Source organism: Thunnus maccoyii, chromosome 14 (genome assembly GCF_910596095.1).
Source record: "Thunnus maccoyii chromosome 14, fThuMac1.1, whole genome shotgun sequence".
NCBI classification, from domain to species: domain Eukaryota; kingdom Metazoa; phylum Chordata; class Actinopteri; order Scombriformes; family Scombridae; genus Thunnus; species Thunnus maccoyii.
In genome coordinates, this window is record NC_056546.1 from 25,193,961 (window position 1) to 25,217,122 (window position 23,162).

General features: G+C 39.1%; 1 protein-coding gene across 2 annotated transcripts in view; it reads right to left on the reverse strand.

The window, feature by feature from the left end:
• Positions 1–17,391, reverse strand: part of LOC121912263 (gamma-aminobutyric acid receptor subunit pi) — a 53,919-nt gene extending 36,528 nt beyond the window's left edge. For both annotated transcript variants that reach the window (XR_006100043.1, XM_042434442.1), the window contains exons 1-2: positions 17,307–17,391; positions 5,095–5,184 (exon numbers count right to left, since the gene is read on the reverse strand). Coding sequence is in view for 1 of the 2 variants with exons in the window: in XM_042434442.1 (XP_042290376.1) it covers positions 5,095–5,147 (53 nt within the window). In the remaining variant the exon portion in view is untranslated. The remainder of the gene's footprint in view (positions 1–5,094; positions 5,185–17,306) is intronic.
• Between the last annotated feature and the right edge of the window lie 5,771 nt (positions 17,392–23,162).

Sequence of the window (23,162 nt, forward strand, 5' to 3'; positions counted from 1 at the left end):
AGAAATTCACAGTTAATCAGATATTTGTATTCAGAATACTTTCTTTAGATATCTAGCTTTTTACTTTATCATACACACGTTATTCAAATTAGGGAAAATAGGCATTATAATTATTACATCTTGATGTCTTTTTCAGGAAGTACACTATTTCAATTAAACCAGAAAGTTTTTATATTCCTTTTCTGTAAATATTTGCCGGGCTTGTCTCTCGTTTTGATGCTTTGTTTTTCCTCTTGCAACTTTTCTCCCCTTTTCTTGTTTCTGACTTTTAGTTGAGATTTACTTTTAAAGACACCAGCCTCACTATGACCGTGTTACAATTAGATCAGATGAGGCAATATGTAAATAAATAAAGTGACTTTGAACCCTATGTGTGGTCTGCACTACTGCCATGTTCAGTCAACAATCAGTAAATACTTTATATACCATCCAAAGCCATGGCTGACTCCCTCAGATGACACAGATTCTGTTTTTTTTTTTTAAGGCAGTACTTTTTTTAAGAAAATAACAAGCTCAGCTGTGATCCGCAGCCTCTCCTCTTAAATATCTCACTTTGTTCTTTTGACTCGGGGAGAAAAACAATGCTGCAATGCTGCCGGGGCTTTCAGTGAAAACCACAGGAACATGAGAAGAGGAAGCTGAGGCTGGATTGTCACTCAAGCACTTGACGACGTGTCTCTTATGGAATTCAGCTACATTGGTGGTACACTGTATCCTCAACATGAAGGAAGACATCAATCTATCCACAGAGTGCAAACAGGCCATTCATGTCCCTGCGAGCCTTTTCTGGTAGATGAATGTGTGACTTTCATGACCCTTTATAAGCTTACGTTGCTACCACTCGTGACCTATAATGAGGTACTTGTTTGGTCTGAGGTGAGGGTCTTGGCAGTTTCAGCAATGTCTAGGTCATAGGTCGTCTTCATAAAGCTGTTGGATCAATAATGTGGCCATGTATGTTGGTGAAAATGGTTGCAGTGCGTTTGTATTCCATCTGCAAGTTCTCTTTCCTAATCACACTGAAGCTATCAAAGCTTCTGAGCTGGGAACCTCATACTGAGAGGGTTTACTGATGAGCTGCAGACCATGGTAAATCATATATGATTGACATATACATACATGGTCTTCATACATGAGCAATGTCATGGAGGTCAAAACAATTACATACTTGTAATACTTGAGTTGTTTATTTCTATTTGCAACCAATGAATTCCCATCATTGAATTATTCAGGATCAGTTTATGTTAATCAAGCATGAAATGAAACAGACCAGATTTAATACAAAAAGCTGACATTTTCATGTGTTTCCTTGGTAAATTTGTAGCAATGTAGGGGTCTGTCTAATTATGTTTAAATGATAGAATTTCAAAGAAAATTAAAAGGTGATATTATACTGTATATAATTATCCTTATTAAATGTCCATTTGTGGTATAAGTCAAAGTCTGTCCTTGTATTTTATGTAGAAGTGCTGCAAACCCCATGAATTTTCAAAAAGACAATTTTTTTCATGGTGGGAAGTTATTGGCTGACCCCATCACTGCACTGCAGCCCAGGAAAAAAAGACTTGCAAGGTAAAGCTACACACTGAGTGTTTTATTTGTAAGAGGACAACTGCTTGTTCTTTACTTGTATTAACTAATCTTTGATTCTTAAGGAAAATAACAGACAGACTCCCTGGATTCCTAAGTTTGTAAGAGCAGACCCTCGGCCTGCAGAACTGACCTTTGTAACCCTAAGTGGGGGTCTGATCAGTGATGCTCAACAGACTCAGAAAGACCTCCTAAGAAACCATTTCGATAAGTTGAATTATGACACGAACTAAAAGCATGAATTGACCCTAAAGGCCACTTGGACCGGAGGAAAACAAGTCCCACCTTAGATGGAGCACCGACTCTTATCACCAAAGCCATAAACTAACCCACATTCCTGAGGACTTTGTGAAGCCCCTTGCAAATCTGAGGCAAACCTGGAATTCATGTAAATTAAATGTCTAATCATTATGCAACTTATATCATGTTTTACATTTGTCATGTAAATAGAATGGTTTAACATTCATAGGTGTGACTATCTACCAAAGAGATGTAAGACTTTATTAACCTTTTATACTACAGGTAACAATACTGCTCCTCTACTGACCAGGATTAAATTCCCTTATGTGAAGAGTTGATGAATGTTTGATAACCATGTCTTTGTATTTTAAAATCACCCAAGTGTTTAACTTCTGATCTATTAACCTCATAGACAATCATGTTTTAGTAGTTAAGTTAAATAAATAGTTGTGTTGAAAGAATGAAGTTTCTGAAGTAATAGGAATGTAAAGATATAATGTTTGAAGGATTTGAGTTTAGAGTTTTCTTTTATTGTTAAACAATAGCCACACTGAATGCTTTTATATTATGAAGTAAGAGTTATGTTCAACTTATATTTATACATGTTTCTGAAAGTAATCCAATCGCATAAGTGTTGCCTAACTTTATTTCCTTTCAGTATAGTATTAAACTTTATTTCAGTAGATGGTTTAAGATGTGTAGATAGTTTGAGAAAGTTGAATAATGAAGGTTGTATGCTTAGACATCAAGAAGTGTTAATATGAAGGTTAATGTTTGTTATTAGAAGAACTGACCTATCATGAATCATGTAAACTGCTTAACTGTTTCTTGAATGGTTTTACAAATATGATACAAGCTGGCAGGACCGTTATTAATCAGAAATATCATGAATACTTAGACATTATGAAAAGAATGTGTTTACAGCTTTCATGTGAAATATTAGGCCACAGTGACTCTGAAGTGTTAAGTTTTTGCATGTAAAAACTCAGAATTAGATTTCCCCAAATTCCTTTACTTCAGGAGGCGCAGGCTGCAAAGCACCAGCCACACCTAAAGCCCCTAGAACAAAGAAATGGAATAGTCATCAATATTCAGCGTGAAACCCTTTAGAACACACCCAAACTCCTCCCGTTTTATTCTAACTTATAAAAACAGCCTCAAACAGATTCCTCTTTGAGCTGGCCTCCAAGAACTCAAGAAAGCTCTTAAGACATCTCTTTTATTTGTTTTTTAACCAAATATATCCGTATTTAATCTTTTATTGCAACACGTTAATTTGTCTCTGTTTTACTAGTAACATTAAGTCTCGTATTTCCACATATAGTAATTTAATTTTGAAGTAAACAAACATGTACAGTATTTTATTTTGAAGTAGACGCCGCTGAAGATTTGAGCGCAGTCAGACTAAACTTTATTCGACACTCAACTTAAGTTTCTATAAGCCAACCAAAAGCCTGAATCTGCAACTTAAACTCTTACGATATACGTAAGCCTCGAGTCACGCACTTTGAGCCACTCTTGCTGAAAAAATTTCTATTTTTATCATTCATAGACCTTTTTTTTAATTTTAGTTTCTTTTTTGTTTATTATTTTCTGTATATTATCTTATGCTTCATCATGTATCCTCAAGACGTTCAGCTATTAATAAATGTCTTCATTGTTTGGTTGTTTCTTTGAGCTGCAGTAAACAGAGATCACTGTTTGGGACAAGAACTTACGATTGTGAGACTGATTCATTGATTAAATTGAACAAGGGTTAGTGCTCCCTCCTGGCACTAACAAATCCTAACCAAAAAGGAGGTGGTGCCCCCAATAATGAGGTAATTCATTAATAAAGTATTAATACTCCTACATATTTTTATTTCAAATGGGAGTCAATGGCAGCTTGTACTTGGAATTCCAGGTTTTGATACTATCTTTCTTGTTTCTCATTTCTTGTTCACACTATTATTTATCATTGTATATCACTTCTGAATAAGGTCTTTAACACCCAAATACTGACCTGTGGAAAAGCTATCTGCATAGGTAGTTTTAAAAAAAACAAAAAAAACAAAAACAGAGACCCAATCCAAAACGCAGTCGATCCAAACAGACCTGAATAGAAAGAGAACACCAACACTGGCAGCAGCATGATGCTGTTTCAGGAGTAGCCACTGTCAACACCAGCAGCAACATGTCATTCTCCTCAAGCTTCACAGATACACTCAGTGTCTTGCACCAAAAATAAACATTTTTCTCTGCTCAGCCACACTAGGCACTAGTCAAATTGACACCATGATATCAATCACTGTGGAAGGTGCTATACCAATAAAGTTTGAATGATTGATTGACTGACTGATCAGTCAAACAGGATCCAACCACTAACCATCCCAATTAGACAGAATATAAATTAGACCTGGCCAGATTTGTCCCAGGTCCCAGGTTGGGATGGTTGGTGTTACAAGAAGCAGATTGCTACTCAGTATGCTTTTAATCAAAGGTGTATTACATTTTATCACTCCATTTTCACGATAAAATATCCATATTTGAGTCCACATTGCACTCAAATATAACAATGATCAATGCAAATTAATCTGCATGGGATCTTTGAAAGCTTACAGATTCATGAAATCAATTTATTCCATGCTTGAATGGTCACAGTCTGGCATATGGCATTTACACTAATAGCAGCTGCATTTGGCAACATACTAGTGTAGCAGGCAACCTGCTACAGCATATTAATCCCAGAGCTGATTGTGCAAAGAAGCGCTGCACTATACAGAGAATATCTCATAGCAGGATTCAGTGAGACCCAGAGGGTTTGCCTTATCTAAAATGTGCAAAGTGCATTCTGTGCTTTGAAAATTAACTATAGGAAGAGCAGAGGCTTCTTTTCACGGTAACAGACAAATGTGCACCAAAACATCCCATCATTCTCTCTATGTGACCTCTGCAGGGATTGTAACACCAATTGTATGCAATGACTGATGCACGTGGTGCTGGATCCTGCCCCATCGGATCTGCTCAGCAGCGTCATGAATGTGGCAATGGAATTTCAATGCGTCTTGTCTGAAGGATGGGGAGTTGTTATTGAGTATTGATAGTTCACGAGAAAATGGTACAACTGAGTACCTTTCCATCTCCTCCTCGGCTCACCGCATACAAAGCTTTGGTGTTGTTCCAAATAAGAATCTGACATGACTTGATTATGCTTCCTGCCTCTTAAGATAGCTCTGCGGCTACAGATCCCAGCAGTTGTATTTCTCCTTCTGTAAGCAGTCTTACCTGCTAATGAGGAGGATGGTGAACACGGTCCCTCCTGATGCAAAGTGAGCCATGGCTGCTGAAGGAGTGGAGAAGCCGGGTAGAGTTTATCTGGAATAAGAGCACACAGAGGACAATAACATGCAATTTAGAGGGATGTAAGTGAAGATAGCAGAGTCAGATAATATGGATTTTGTTCCATTTGAACATCACTGAACCAGTGACTTCTAAATCTTCCTTCTTCTGCTGCTGTTTTCAAACTAAATCAGATGGTGGGCATCACAGATGGCCCTTTCCCTCCTTCCCGTTTTTAATGTTTACAATCTGCTGTTTCACAGATTTTTTTTTTTTTTTAACTGAGATGATAGCTATCACCCAGATAACTCGTCTCTCTGTGCCATTTGGTTATCATTCAGAGATTCTCTCACAGACACTGAAATGTAGGACAATCTTTGTGGAGGTATTTCTAAATCACACACCGGTGAGTTACAGTTCTGACATGCCTAAGGGACTTGTTAATTACTTCTCTCCAAGTCCATTTCTGGCACTGAGCTTGGGTGAAGAGTAATAAAATATATCGCAGTTTCTTTCAGAGAGAGTTATCATGTTTCATATATCTCCTTCTCTGCCGCTCCCTCTGCCTCTCTTAAGATGAAAGCAGAAAGAAAACCATCAGAGACCAGAGTGACTTAACCACCAAGACCCCACTGCTGTGGACTGAAAGCTGGGCTAAGGAAATATTTAATGTAAACTTGAAAGCTAACTTCTGTGGCTGTAGCATTAAAAGTAGTTTTTTGGCATAGGTTTAAAATACTGTAAGACCTGTTGGTGGTAATGTTACCTCTTTGGCTTCGGTTTTGATTACATAATGCACGTTGTGTGGTTCTGTACTACAAGACTACTCACCACTAGATTCTTGACACTCAGGACCTTAATTCTCAATGCCACAACTCAGCACGGGGTGCAGTTCTGGTAGCCAAGCAAGCATGAATCACGCAGAGCACATTACCCACAGCATCATGAGGACTTATCTTCATATTGAGCAACTTTGACCATCATTGGAGAAAGCATTGTGAAGATACAGTACATTTCCAGTTATCTTTTATGTATTTTGCCGCCAACTTTGTCACAGCCAAATGATCTGCAATAAATGACGTGACTGTTCCTGACAGGAATGTTTAGCTCATTCAGCTGCCATGCATCATGACTCAAGAGCAGCACAGGCATTGTAAATGATGCATGCTGTCTCAATTCAGTATACATTTTTTTATGGAAATTTCTTTACTTAGATGACCCAAAGACTTCAATAGTAAATAAAGACATAATGAATTAAATAATCACATAAATAGATATTGACAAAATATATAACCATAGAATTATTAAATAACAGATTTATGAACTCGGCTCATTATTATAAAATTAGCTGTTTATTTTCACCATAAGAGTCATTTCTATTTAATTCCAGAAGTGTTATTTCAAAATGTCCTTTTTCCAAAGTCTTTTTATTTCACAACTCCATTTTCCCCAATGATAAATGATGAATGTTTTATTTCATAATAACACTTCTTATCATCAGACGAGTCTTTATCTGTCAATCAAGACAGGCAGACCATGGCCGATTATATGATTTGCTCATTAAGATGAAGTTATTTCATTCTGATTGCAGAATAAATAATGCTTGAATAAGCAAGTTTTCTTGATCGCTATTTCATGATACATTTATATGTTTTCTCTGCATGTATTCATATGATTATTAATGTTTATTCTTTATTTATATAACGTTTTGGTCTCCATAAGTATGTGGTTAAGCATTCCTGTGCTAACAAATCCTAAAATCACATGGCAAGTTATATGGGATTTTGGTGGGATTTTGGGATTTGAATGCACAATGTGCATAGTAAAAATAGAATACTTCACATAATTTCGTTGTTTTTTGACCAGCTGAATCAAAACTATTATATAACTCCATTGCATAAAGACAGAAAGAAACTATTGGTTGTTCAGTCTTTACATCTTTAGCTCTTAAGCTTATCTCGTAACTTCCTTTTGCATTAGTGCTTGAATTCTAACTTGCCTGGTGAGAGCTTAGCATTAAAAAGAGAGAGTCTAAAGCCGTGCTGGCAGCTCTGAGAGGCTGTACTAAGGCAAAGCGGTGCTTTGTAGGCATGCTGACATACAATGACAATGCTAACATGCTGATGTTTAGCATGTTTAATGTTATCCCTAATAACCATCTTATTTCAGCATGTCAGCATGTTCTGGGCTGGGTGACAATGGGCCTATATTTAATAAAAAAAATAGGCCTATTTCTGACAATGGTCCTTCAATTGTTTTCAACAATAAAAGACTGATTAAACTAGAGTAAAATTACAGGTACTCCTCTCCTGCTAAACAAAATACACAGCTGAGTAAATAACAATGAAATTGTAAACAGAACAAAAATAACAACAGGCCTACTTGCTCTGACAAAGTAATTAAGTTTTCAACTGAGGTAGACAGTTCCTTATTAGACATAGTATTTCCTCCTATGTATCCCTGTACAGCTCTTACAGGTTTTGTGCAAGGAAAACTAGCCTATCAACAGCCTCAGGCTGTGCCACAGGCTGCATACTTCAGACGGGAAGTGAGTGTAAAGAGAAACAGTTTGGTAAAACGGTAAAACACCTGTCTGTGTTGGACTTGGCTGTTGGTGTTTACTAGTGGACAGAAGACACGAGCTGCATGGGAACTAGTTAGCTACAAGCTAGTTAGCAAGCATGGCTCCATTCACAAGTAACACCACTGTTTATCATATACTATCGATAAAACAACCAACGCCGACCAACTGCATGTGAACTTGTGGTTTGTGCTTAATAACACGTTGCTGCTGATATTCATTTTGACGCTTCATTTGCTATTATCTGAGCTGTTGTCACTAAATCTGATAGCCTTGCTCTCTGCCTGGGTGGGGTTGCGCGGAGAGTGTGAGAGAGGAGAGATGCAAACACTGGCACAGCTTTACGGAAGAAACGGGTTATGTATTTTAACGCAACATCAAACTGTATCGATACATTGAACAGTATTGTCTCATCTTATCTTTCACAGGGGGCGAGGAGTTCCATTGGGGGAGTGGGCTGCCCCTCAAAAGCAATGGTAGGGGAAGCACTGCATTAATTTTGTCATTAGACTTCTGCTAATCATTCAAAAACTAGTATTTAATAGCCAGATAAAGTACAATACTTATTGACAGTACATTAGTTTCACAGAAAAGAAATGCTGCCAAGTATAAATATCAGCACACTGCTAACTGTAGTCTTGGTTTGTGCCTCTCACAGAGCTGCTAGTAGCGTTAGCAAGCCTGACAAGAGATGGCAGAGAGGCGACATTGTGCTAATAAACCAAAGATGTATTCCTTTTCTGTGGCAGTAAACACAACACATGGGCTGATAACTAACTGTGCTATATTCAGAGCTTTACAAGATATTCAGGGCTGACGATGTGATAAACAGCAGGGCTGCGGCTACGTACTGACACTCCCCCTCAGACACACACACACTGGACAGCCTCCTGTTGAGCCACTAAATTTGCTCAGCTACAACTCAGGTACGACACAGAAATTTTCACAAAGGGCCATGAGTATGCTTCTAGTGACTGTCAAAGCTCCAGTGGACTCTCTGTGTTTCCAGCTTGGACATGGAGAGTCTGACAGCAGCTGCTCATGGCTGCTTATTTTGCTCGCATTTCTTCTTCGTTGTCACCAACAATTGCTGTTCATCTGACTGTCACCAGTCTGTTCAGGAGGGTACTGGCGCTCTGGAAGTTGTGAGCTAAACTAGCTGAATAAATTCAGTTACTGTTGATCGTCTAATTGATTAATCGACTAATCTTTGCAGCTCTAGTTTGAAACACACAATGAGGACTGTTCCTGATTAATGAATTAACTTCTTGAGGTCCAACACAAAAAGGTGAATGATAGTTCAGTTCCTGTTCTCTCATTGATACTCCCCTTGGAGAAATGGTGTTCTCTCAGAATACAGATCTTGCATCAGGCTGCCCTCAATGTATTTAAATTTGAGTCTGTTTGACAAAGACCTGAGCGTGCACACACACACACACACACACACACACAGCACAGCAGAAACAGCAGCAGGTGATAGCTGACAATAGGCTAAAGACAGTAAAACACAGTAATGACTTGGTGTGAAAGATAAACTGTGGAGAAGTCGGCCCATTACTGAGTTAATAAACTCTGTTACCTGAACATTTTTCACTGTGATCCTAAATTTCTTTATGCACTCCTAAAGTATGTACTCCTTAAGAAAAATGTTAGCATAGAGCCCTGACATCTGTCCCTAGAGCCATGCCGCTAGCATGGCTAAAAATCCATGTTGTGCTTGTATGAGGAAGCAACTTAATGGCACAAACTGTATACTGCATATGGTAGTCTAGTAAAGTGTGGTAATAAGGGACATTATCATCATGTAAAGTCTTTTAACTCCTTTTAAATTTACAGATGCTTTTAGCATAATATTTTTGCAATAAATTAGCAAGAAATATGGTTAATCATCATATTTCCACTTCACCCACCTCCTGCTGACCTCTTAATCACAGACAACTGAGCAAATGACTGAGTGTGCCCCATTTGTGCCCCAGAGTGCACCACTTGAGAGCGATTTAAGCTCAATGAAGAATGTTAATATTCAAATATAGAAGTGTTGCTTTTGGACTGATGCACTGGTTTATACTCTGCCCAGTAAACAGTATAAACTGGGCTGCAAATCAAACAAACCCCGTGAGCAGCACAGTTTGGGGAATTAAAGAGAAAGTATTTTCAGCGTTTTGAAGGAGCAAAACTACAGAGCTCTGAAATAGTTTAATACAAAACATTTTCCTTGCTCTTGCAATTACAAATTACAAGCTGCTATCTTGTATGTTTAAAAGCTCCATTACATTATAAATACTGCTCATTCCCTACTGAGGAATGCCATTATAAATGATAATCTATACATGCAGCCTGGTAATGCATTACATGGAATGAATGATGCACACTCTCATGGGAGAAATTTACTCGGTACATTACAGTGCTAGTCAGGGGATCAGGGACACCCCTTGTAAGACCTGTTTGAATTTTAAAGCGATCACTGTGTTAATGCTTGACAACATCTGACAAATATAGACGGGTGACAAATTAAAGGAAAAACCAACATAAAGTGTCTTAGTAAGGTGTTGGGCCACCATGTGCTGCCAGGACAGCTTGAATGTGCCTTGGCATTGGTTCTAAAAGTCTCTGAACTCTACAGGAGGTATGAACACCATTCTTCAAAAAGATATTCCCTCATTTGGTGATGATGGTGGTGGAGAGCGCTGTCTAACACATCGGTCCAAAATCTCCCATTGGTGTGCAATTGGGATGAGATCTGGTGACTGTGAAGGCCATAACATATGATTCACATCATCATCATACTCATCAAACCATTCAGTGACCCCTCCTGCCCTGTGGATTATGGGCATTGTCATCCTGGAGGAAACCGCTCCCATCAGAGAATCATAGAAATGTTTCATCATAGGATAACGTTGATCGCACAGAACAACTTTGTATTGATTTGCAGTGAGTCTTCCCTCTAAGGGGACAAGTGGACCCAAACCATGCCAGCAAAATGCCCCCCACAGCATGACAGAGCCACCATATACCCTCACTGTAGGGGTCAAGCATTCAGACCTGTACCAGTTTTTCCTTTAATGTGTCACCCGTCTGTACATCTACATCAACATCTGCAACTACCTCAGACAACAATATTTAACTCTCACGCAATAGAAGACATAGAGGTTTTGATGCAGCAAAAGGATTCCTCATCTAATACAAACGCTTCAAAATACAAACCACCTGATAAAAAAAAAGCAAGATGCCACTTGCACTGTGGTATTGTATTTATAATAGGCAATGTGAAATATTTAAATCTTCTGCTACAATTGTGCTTTTTGGAGTGGAAAGCACCCTGACAAGAGCCCCTATACATGCTTCAGTGCATAGATGGCAGATTCACCCATCACATTTTGATTTTTACTCCAGTTTGTGTTGCAAGAAAATTAAATTACACTTAACTGCATGTGACAAAATACTCAAATTAACAGATTTCATGCTACAGACTTGTAACCAGCTAGACCAACATGTTCAGAATAATGCACTTACAACCTCCATTTAACCATAAAAACTTACATTCATGAATTATTGAATATTTTTAAAGGATTTCTGCTTCATTTTCAATGCAAAAAAGTCCTGGATACCATGTGTAACTGGAGAGGAAAGGTAATGACAGAATGTATGTCAAAGCTTCTTTAAAAAAAGAAGTTTGTTACAAAGTTTGTGAATGCCAGCATAAAAATAATTAATATTGTTTGTGTCATTGTGTGTGCATGCCCTAGTTACTCAGTGAGTGGATCTGACATGCTAGGCAGTAAATGAAAAAACTACAAATGACAAATGATTTCCTTTTTTGTCTTCTCTCACTGTAGTGTAATTGGTATCATCTGTCATTGTCTGTGGATAACTTTTTGATCCTTAGATGGCACGAGTAAATAAATTACACACACAAACTGGTCGCAACCACAGACCTATGCACACGGTTGTTTCTGGCTGTTGACTACTACTTTATAACCCTGATCCTCAAAGTAGCAAATATTTGCTTACTCGTTATTTTAGAGATGAGAATGTGATTCAGTTCCCCAGGTAAGGTAGGGCTCCATCTAAAGTACAGTTATCTCTGCTCTTCAGCCCGTGTTTGTCTGTGAAATCTGGTCTGGCATGCACCCGAGCTCAGTGACCATCCTGAGGAGGGACGCTCCTATGTGAAAGGGTGGGAAACAGTGTTCTGCGTGGCTGAGGCTCAAGGTAGAGCGGGTTGTCCACTAATCGGAAGATTGGCGATTTGATCCCTGGCTCCTGCTTTACGAATGTCGAAGTGTCCTTGGGCAAGATACTAAACCCCAAATTGTTCCCAAAGGCTGTGCCATCAGCGCATGAATGTGTGTGTGAATGGATGAATGTTGGCATGGAGTGTAAAGTACTTCGAATGGTCAGAAAACTAGAAAGCAGTCTATTTACCGTTCATCCATCCATTTCATTCATCACAAGTGATTCCTGTCTTTCAGCTGTGGCTCCAACTGTTGGCACTTTGATTTTAAGCTGTCTTGAAAAGGGCAGCAGCAAATATAAAAAGATATGTCAGGCAGAACTGAGTCACTTCATCGAATTCCCTGGTTTTTCTCTCCTTTGTTGCTCTTCAAGGTACTTATTCTAGGCATGCTGGATGAGTCACATCAATAGCTTCTCAACCTTCATGGCCACCGAGCTGCTAGTCCATACCCTAATTCACCCCTTCCCCCACTTATGCTTATTTCTACCCTTCATAGCCATGACTTACTGAATGATGGCAGTGTTGTATGTTGTCATTTGGACTTGTGTTTCATCAAACCACATAATTTACGACAAAAGAGCTTTTCCGGCATGGATAATTTTCTGATATGAGCCCAAGTGTAACTGTTGGGCACGAAAACCGCTACAATAGGAAACAGAAAATCATCCGGTTAGCTTACCATCACTGTCTTGCAATCGTGGTATAACAGCATATATCAGAAGCTAGTAGCTAGTAATGACATGTTAACATGCCACATGTTAAAAATCATAGCTGTGTCCAAAGTGTCTTCCTTGTCCACTTTTTCACGATTATTACCATCTACCTACACAATACACACTCAATAGTTTCCTCTAGTGTTGTGTAGCTGTAACAGGTCTTTTTCACAGCAGACATGTTATACAGCTATTGATTAATGATGGCTGCAGGGTAGAGCCCTGCTGTTGTTCATGCTGGCTCACTGGCATGGCTTACTAGAGAGCCACCATTAATGTGATTAGGTACACCTGCGCTTTTCCTGCTGTGACAAGTTAAAATGTCTGCTGTGAAAAAGATTCTACACTTCTTTCTTCTAACAATCCCTCAATGCATCCCTCAAATGGTGGTTATTTATATTTATACAAATCAAACGTTTTATCTCCTAATATGGATTCAGTTACCTCAATTCAGGGTATCTACCAATACAGACTACCAATCCAATACCAGTGCTCACTTTTGCCCAAATTGAAATCTGTATCCAGTCTGTCCACTTCCCTTTTTTTTAGATCTCAATGTTACTTAAGAGATTCCACAAGTATGTCAGAGCAAAAATAGCTCTAAAAGAATCACTAATGTGAGAGTGATGGAAAAGAGTAATAGAGCATTTCACTGTGTGGTAGAAAAGTTACATCTTCGTTATCAAAGGATCTTAGTGATGTTGTGAGTGTAGGACCTTTAAGGCTGTTGCCACAGACTAACCAACATTTCTTATTATATGAAAGTGACTTGACTCAGTGTATTCCTCAGCTCACCTCCTGACAGAGGCTCTCTGAGTTTCACTATCTTTCTTGCTCTGCCTCTTTATCTCTTTCAAAAGCACCAAGGCAATGTCTCACAGAAACACCAGGGACTCAGTGGCTTCATCTAGGCGGAGAGGCCTCTCCCCCTCTATTTCATCTGCTGGTTAGAAGTGTCGATTCAGGCTCTGAGTGACTTCTATTTTTCATCATCCCAGACAGGTCTCTAGTGTCCGTCACTCTACATTATTATTGGAATGAGTTAGCAATGTTGCTGCTCTTCCACTGAAACACTCAGTATGGAGAAGAAATATGCAGGCTTTCAATTACAGCAGTGATGACACCATGAAAATGAAAGTTGATAATGATTAGTAGACAAGTAGGGTTTATATTTAAAGGAACAGTTTGGTATTTTAGGAAATAGCCTTAATCAATTTCTTACTTAGAGTGAGATGAGAAGATCAATACCCCTCTAAAGTCTGTATGGTAAATATGAAATAACCACCAGCAGCCAGTTTGCTTCACAGCAGCTTCACATAAAGACTGGTGAAACAGCTAGCCTGGCTGGCCAAGCTAACAAAATCTGCCTACCAGCACATCTTAATCTCATAATTAACACATTATATCTCCTTTGTTTAATGTAAGCACAACCGTAAAGATGAAAACACTGTGGTTTTACATGGTATCAGTTATGTGCGGACTATTTCATGGTCAGGTGCAGTAACTTCCAGGATTTTGTTAACTTTGGACAGAGCCAGGTTAGCCGTTTGCCTCTGTTGACAGTCTTTTTGGAAAGGTAAGCTAACACCTGCTTGCGGTAGTTTCATATTTACGGTACAGATACAAGAGTGGTGTCCATCTTTTCATCTACAGTAACTATGCAAAAAAGCGAATAAGCATATTTACCAAAACCAAACTATTCCTTCAAGAACTAATGATAAATGAAGATGCATTGGACTCATTCATAACTCACTGAAACATACTGTATGTGACTGCTTAAAAGCCTCTTGTCTATCAACACCACACCTCTGGGCTTTGGCTGCATTTTTGTCAAATGTAATCCTTGAAAATTGAAGCCTGAGGGAAAGTAGATCTGATGAAGCATCTGGACAATGTGACCAGGCCTGTAGCTACCATCTATGACACTGAGGTCATGTCCTCGGCATTATTTCTGTTTTTTTTCCATTTAATTTTTTAATAGCCTATATATATTTCATAAAATGTAAAATTAAAGTGACAAATTGCTAAAACTATTTAGTTGTATGTTGTGTTGTCAACAAAGGTTGACATCATCTCATCAGCAGAGCTCAACACTTCATGTATCTTTTACACTCAGTTGTCATTTTATTGGGTGTTGAGCTTAAACATGTCTGATCATTCTCCTTTAATTTGTAAGTTGGTACCTGCTAGATGATTTTGGTTTAAGTGCATCTTTCTCTACCATGCTACACTCCACTGCTTTCAACAACAACTCAAATACAATAAAAAAAACAACCCATGTTCCACCCACTGTGGAGGTACCATTGGATTATCATAGAAATATGAAGCTATGTTTTTTTATCAGAGGTTGAGCAAATGCATGGTCCTGAAATAAACTTTTTTTTCATAACATTTGGTTGCATATGAATTAATGTATGAAGTAACTGTGAATTAACATTCTTTAACTGATGATTTATTAAATGTGAATTAATCACATAAAGGCATAGTGACTTGATCATTTGTTAATGGTGAGCAACAGGAATTCATGATACATCCTGCATTGATTCATGCATTAAATCATCATGAGACACGCATTAGTTAAGCATTACTTAAGTGTGTGATGGCTACCCTTATTATAGTGTTACCAACAAATCAATACAGAGAGGAAACTGAAAACAATGCTGTCTTCAATACATTCAATTTGTTGTTCAAGACTGCAGTTGGTTCCATGTTGTCCATCTGAGAGGGGCAGAAAATACCACTCCCAGCTCTGGAATTTTGATGATAACAGAGAGCCTTTCCATTATCTCTACACAACTCTATTTATGTAAATCTCATTCCTCTCCCTTCTAGTGCCTTCTTCAGATGGCTGGCCTGCACTGTGAGAGCAAAATCTGAAAGGCAGCTGGCAGTTTATACACAATGATAGAACAAAATCTGCACCAATTAAGTCTCCCATACAATCTGTGCTTATTTCACTGATTGCAGGCATTATCACTGTAGTAAATATGGTTTAAGAAATTAGGAGAGGACTTGAGGAAACTCACCATAAGGCTTCATGGAGCATTAATTACAGTTTTTATTACAGTGGAAACATAGCATTGCTGGGAGCATTTGTCTGTTGACTTGACAGTGTAAATGGAAACTTTGGTATTTTTCAACCTGGACCCTATTTTCCCATCATTTTGTGTCTAAGTGACTAATGGTGATAACAATTTTTGAAATTGGTCCAGTATTGAGCAAGAGCACTTCAGCTGGCAGCTGCTAAAAGGGTTGCAATGTAATCCGATGGGACAATAGCGTCCCATCAACACATCCATTAAAAGTGCTTGTTTTTGCCACTGACAGGCTCGGATTGTTATTATAAGTGTCTGACAACATAATGGAAAGGACCATACAGAGAATCTTTACCTTTTGCTTGATCCGGTCTGCTTGTTATTGTGTCTAACCAAGTCTCGCTCAAGGAGAAGTCTCGTTCTGAAATCTCGCAGGAGTGAGCTGTTGTTGAAATCAGCTAAATATTCAGCTACTTTGAAACTTTGAAAATCTTTTAGATAACACTAAGCTACGCTTTCTGTACTCCAACACAACAAACTCCTCCAAGCACTTGTCTCTCCAACTCTAGCTAGCAGTGTAGCTAGTAACTGAGGCGCTCTCGCTCAATACTGGACCATTTTCAAAAACTGTTGTCCCCATTAGTCACTTGGACACAAAAAGATGGGAAAATAGGTTCCAGGTTGAAAAATACCAAAGTTTCCTTTTAATTGCTTTTTATCTGATGCAGAGCTGCTGCATGAAGTCAGGCCAGTAGAAATCACCACTGATAAGAACTATCTGATACACAAGGCTGGACTGGCCTGTAAATGTCCACAGGCTGTTCTGGTTAACCATGATAAATCCTCCATTTATGTACCCCAGTAACATCCACTTCCCATAAAGACAGCTATACAGCAGACTGCGCATCACCCTGAGAGTCTCTGTTAAATTCCTTCTTGACCTTCACGTTCATATCACTTTAATAATTGTCATCCGTAAAATCACCCCTGTGCCCAATTAAAGGTTGCAGTTTGCTTTATGAGCTTCACCACAGTTGGAAGTACTTGAGTGTTCCTCCAATTATAAACTGAGCACACTGTCCAAAAAATGGCCCTGAGGAAAAATCAATCAGGGATTAAGAGGCTTGCGTGGTTAAGCAAAAACTTGTTAACCTCCTAACCCTCATCCACATTAAGAAAGAGCATCATCTATGCACTGGTGCACCAGCAGCTTACACAGGCAGAATTAATTGAAAACAGCAGAATTTAAGAGGAAGAAGAACACACGCACGAAAGCGCGCGCGTAAAGACACACACAGACAGGCAATGCATGTATCTGGCTGTTAAGTAACACCGAGATAAGCCTGAAATTATTGGCTACGCAAGAGCATTTTTACACATATTTGATTCGGAGAAAAGATCACTTCACACTTCAAAGTTTAAATGGGTTTTTTGGTATCCAGCCTGAATCAGACCGCGCGCTCAAAGGCTCGCTGGTGAGAAAAAGCGCACAAGCAGACAACGACCGTCTCCACAAAATGAACATGAACAGGTGCCAACGTCATTTTTACTAAATATCAGCCACAGTTCTAAAGTTAAAACACAAACTTTACCTGTAACAGTCGATCGTCGCGGGCATGTCACATATGTCAGCGCATCCTGGAAATATGAGTCCGTAACGTAAGAGTTTTCCTTCAGATCGGTGCGCTTGCAGCCGAGACTGCCATCCAGTTTTGTTAAAGACAGCACCTGCTGATCCGCGCATACATATGCCCGCACAAACAACTGGTTGTGCTCTGTCAGCGGATTCTCATTAACCACTATGGGCTGGACGCGCCGCTGCGCAATGACGCACGCCATGGACTCGCAGCTGATTTGGAGTCTCCAAAGCTGCCCAAGATAAATGTCCAGAATATCTGTCATGATGATGTCTGCTGTGCGTTACCCTGCAGCTACAGTGTAGAGAGAAAAAAAACATATTTCATGTCGCAACTAAATCCATGGAGCGGTTTTTGTCTTTCATCAAATCCTTCACGTGAGACAAAACCGTTTGCCTCAGGTGGCATTTAGTGAATATTTGCTTCAAACCTTCCACAGGGATTCACATTTTCGAAATCAAAGAGAATCATAGTGGAAAAATTTAATGTCTATTGGCACACAACACACACACCATGTTATCATTCCATCTCTATTTTGGTACTTTGAAGAAATCAAGTGACAATAATCCTGTCAGTGCACGTTTAACGCTTCGCAGCAGCACTTAAAGCTATTATACTTTCTAATCAGTTTCACAAAGGGAAAAAAAGGTTGCTATAAAAATTCAGGAAATGAGGCTCAGGGGCTACAAGTCAGGATGGAGGACCTTGTGTCTAGGTGTTCACCTCTGATGGAAGGAGCTGGACAACCTTCCCTTTAGCCTTACTCCTTTGACTCTGCGTGGGTGTACCGTGAACACTTCAATCCAAAACTCCCAAAGGGCAGTGAAGGGCGGTCAGTCAGGCAGCAGCTGATCCGATCTTAGCTCACATGTGTGCCATAAATGTTGCAGCTCAGTCGCTGCATGCTAGGGCAGGAAAGTGCCACAGTGGTTTGTAGAGAGACCACCATTCAAGCGGGAGAGGGTTGAAGCCCCTTTGTTGGCAAACAGCCATTCAGCTGAAGCATGCTTATGAGCAGGACAATGAATCTCTTCTGCACATGGAGCTTCCACCTCCAGGGAGGCTGCTCTGTAGCTGACCCTGATCTCTGACCCCGCTGTGGAAGGGGAGAGAAAAAAGAGGATCATTAAAGCAGATTGGAGCTTTATAGCCTACATATTGTATTTTACTGTATTTTCAAAAAGGCAGAGTGTCTCTGGGGGCATTTCATTAGTTGAGCTCAAGAAAGACATATTAAAAAAAATCTAATACAACTGCGTTGTGTTTTTCAAAGATATTGCGAATCAAAGACCCTTGGAATTTGATAGTGAGAAGAAGTGACATTTTAGCAACCTCATTCATACTTCTTTTACTCAGTTCTCAAGGAGTGCTCAAAAATCTAAAGGTCAAAGTGGTGCAACCTGGCAGCACATGCTGTGTAAAACTGACATCCTTGTTTTGAATTTGGCCCAACACTTAACATGTCATTATCTCTGTCATGCAGTATCTCTTATCTCTCCCTCTTTTGAGTTATAATAAATGCAAAAAAGGAAAATAATGTATCTGCTACTTTACTTTAACATAGCATGCTGCATAAACAGCAGCTACTTTTTTGACCATGCTATTTGTTTATTATACTAAAAATTTTACATTATATTAATAATAATCAATTCACATTGCACTAAAATGATATCACTTACTGGTATTAGCCAACCATCTCTTGGGAAAGTGGTTTCCAACCTGGGGGTTTGGGTGCTCCGAGGATTCACAAGATAAATCTCAGGGGTCATGAATTAAGAAGTAGGACAGATAAGCAGAAAAAATCTCCACTAAAACTATGTCTATTTTACAGATTTTGCTCTAAACGTTGCCTTTCTCATGAATAACTTCATAATTTTACCTCCTCAGATCTCTATGAATTATTCATTTAAACAAAAATGATTCTTTGGTTCACAACTGCTTTTTTAGGGGTCAAAGACCAAAAGGTTTGGGATCCAATGTCTTGGGATAGTGAAACTATCGTTTGACTGTAGGAAGCTTTATACAAGCAAGAAAATATTCACTTTTACAGCCTCATAAGATTACAGAAATACTGAATGCTGTATAGTTAAAATAGAAGAACAGCATGGACACTGTCATCTCATGGTACTAATGGTCATATGATTATGTGTCTCTTGTTACTGAGTATACTGTTACTAAAAGCCAATCTATCCATTCATCTGTCCCACCCAAAGCAAATAACATCTGATTAACAACAAGTCCCTTAATTTACAGTATGTATCTGTGCACTCTATTCTCATAATGTGCAGAAATTATTGCCAAGTGTCACCTGCCAGGTCTTTGCTGTCCTTGTACTGTGTTACCAACCTAATATCTTCTGAATATCCTTGACATTCCAGCAGGGACCCTCCCTCTGTAATCCTTTATGTGTGTGAGAGCAGAGGACAGGTGACTAGACAAGGCCACTAACTTGAAGGCTATCCAGCTCTCAACCTTTTCCTCCTCTGATTGGCCCGCTTGTGATGAATCCCCCCCCTCATATCTTTCTCTGTCACATTTGAATCCTACTGGGGTATTTCACCACGTCCACCTGAGCCCTCATTCATCTGTTGCTGCTTTCGCCGAACCGTTTTACCCTGGGTTATACGGGCATGTGCATGTTTTACGCATGATTTATGTGTGCTGCTTTCTATCACTTAGACCTGGGTCACCATGAGCAGAGCAGATTAAAGGCGCACACTGAAACCAGACCTTTCACACACTTGACCAATGATCTCTTGGGCTCTCAATGGGTCAAGTGTGCAATACATTATTCATATACGATGAGTTGCAAGCTACTGTATATGTAGATCTGATGAGGTGATTAATATTTAGCAGTGTGTCAGTGAAGTCATGGTTGAGTCATCATTCAAGCACTGACAACTTTCACTATATTGTCAAATCATTTAACATGTGACCACATTGCCAGTAGGTCTCGCTGGGATATTAGCATGCATTATGCAACATTTCTACTACTGCAATCTTCATGTTAAAACAATTCATCTATGTAGAAAAGGTTCAATTCCATTTGCAGGGTGACCTTGCCCTCCTCATCTGGGTGATGGATTTCGGTGCAAAGCCTCAGAAATTGCTTATCCACAATTTATTGCACGAGAACAAGAGTGTGAGCTTTGCAGAGCTAATTCCATGTCGTCAACCAATGTAAGTCACATGAATCTAATGCCCTTGTCTTGGAGAGGTGAAGATCTATATCTATATGGCAACGATTTCTGTGCCATTAAAGCATCATTATTTCTAAAATGGCGATAATTTGTGGGCCAAACATATATTTTGTCCCTCTATGTGGAACAATTCAGAACCATGGACAGCGACTATTTCTCTATTACAGTGTGAGACACTAAAGGAGCTGTAGTCAGCTTTATAATCACTATAATAGTAGAAAAAATGCACAGAATGTGCAGCCAATTCAGAGGTGTTGCAACATTGATTATTTTTTAATGGAGCAAGACCACAACTTCCCTCATGTAGCTGTCTGTCACACCTGCTAGAGTTATTGTCAGGTTGTAGCACCAAACTGGCAGTGAGTAAAAAACACTAAATTAAGCTTTCATTATGTCCAATTCATTATGTAACGGTTGTTGGCCTTGTACCGTTGAAACTAGATGAAGTAAAATATTGACTTGAAACATGCCGCCAAGATGTTCTCTGTGTTCATTGATTTTTGAAATGCAATAAGAGAAGATGCATCCTGACACAGATTGTTAAAATGAGATTTTTAAACAGACTTTAAAATGTCTTAGATACATTTTAGCAAGCTTTTTCATCCTCATTAGGTAGCGGCTCCTGGAAGACTTAGAAACCTCATGAAAGCGCCGTTATGTCTGGCTTCACAGGAGCTACTGTGCACCCTCATTAGACAGATGCTGTTGCCAGAGGTGACTATGGTATCTGGGGTAAACTGTTAGTGGCGTCCTTGCTGTCAGAGATGCTGCCAGATGTCAGAGGGAGCTAGACTGCCTTGTCATTCCACCTGGGGTTTCCACCCTTTCATTTTTTTCTGGTGTGTTCATATCAAATTGTTTTGTGTCAAGTGTTTCGAACTGTGATGACTGGGATAACCCGGCGCACAAGGCAGAATGATGTGTGATGTGTGTGAGGTTAATGAATAAATCAAAACATGCATGTTGCAATGGCGTGTCATTAGCCGAAAAAGTAATTACGGAGCTAAAAAATGGTGTCAATTTCCAGCTTAATAATGTTATCCAATGCGCGTCATTTATCTTTCACAGCTAGAAGGGATTTTGGGTCATTAAAAATACGTGCACCACTTGCTCATTTTACAGGAAATGGCAACTTTAAACAGGGAGATAAGAGTGAGATCATTTTTTTAAAAGTTACTCAAAGACAGTAGCATAAGCAATTAAAGAGTCAGTGGAGCAGGTAGCAGCACACTGTGTATAATTGGTTCCCACAACACATTTTCCTGTTTTTTCTGCCTTCTCCCTTTCTGTGACATCATTTACTCTCACTCCTCTCAGTAAATATTCTCCCCATTTGATCCCTTGCTCATTCAACCACGCTCTCTATCTTTGTCATTCTCTTCCTTTGTTTTACTCACGTATGCCCACACATACCCAGGAAAAGCTTGGCACTGCTTATTGGGCAGAAAGACAATCCAGGCATTTTCAGACTGTCAAGAGACAAATGTAAGGATTTGCTACTAATAGACACATCAAATGTAGGAAAAAAACAACCTTCATCTGTCAAAAGTTACATCCTTTTTAATCTAATATCCTGTCAAAATTGCCTTGAGGTTACATCACCTGTCAGTCTGTCTGCTTTATTTGACTCAACTGGATTTTTATCTTCAAACCAAAAATTGTCACAAATGCTAAATCCATCAAGTCATAACAATACAGTATTGTAGTTTGATAAACCAGGCAATATTTAACCTTGCGGGGACGGAGGTAAACATAAAGCTATAAAAAGATTAGAACAACAGAACACCTACAATGGAATCGTGCTGATGTTACTGTACTAAAATTTGCTTCCATGAGTCATCTGAGTCCACTGGAGATCATCCCACTTTACTCACGCCTCCACTTTGTTTTCTTTGCTCCAAACCACTGGGGAAACATGCCATTCAGTTACACACGAGCTAGAGTTTACAAAAACAAAGTCACAAGAACTCATAAGCAGTGACTTCTTGTCCCTCCAAGTTACTAACTTTGTCACTGTGGATATATCAGAGCAGATGTAATTCCAGCCCTTGCAATTCAATTTTAGGATTATGTTTTTTTCTTCCTCTTCTTCTCTGGTGTCCATACTGGTTACAAATGCATTGGAAATATCTGAGGCATGATTTTCTCTCCGGACTGTGCTTCGACCGTGTTTCATTTTATCATGCTCAGCTTTCTTAGCCGTGCAGTACTTTCTCTGCATCAAATCATCTTAAAAGCCTGAGTTTTGTTTCCTGCAGACTGTTTGTCTTAAACCAGCAACACTTTTGCTCTCTTGGAAGATATTTGCTATATTTTTAAACACCAAAAAAAGTAAACTAACAGGATAAATTCTGCAGAGTTCACTTGAACATGCTTAGTGTGAACGTGCCTTTTACTGAAAAATGAAAATGTAAAGGATAGTGAGTAGGTTTGACTCCAAATATTCACACCTCACACAGCAAATCCAGTGTGGATGCATTTGTAGAAAAACACATTAGGTTGATACAAGGGATGCACGGTGGCCACATTTTTTTTGTGGCAGAAAATTTTGAGAATTGAATTATTTTTATTGCTCTGATAATGGAATTTCAGACAATAATAACGCATAAAA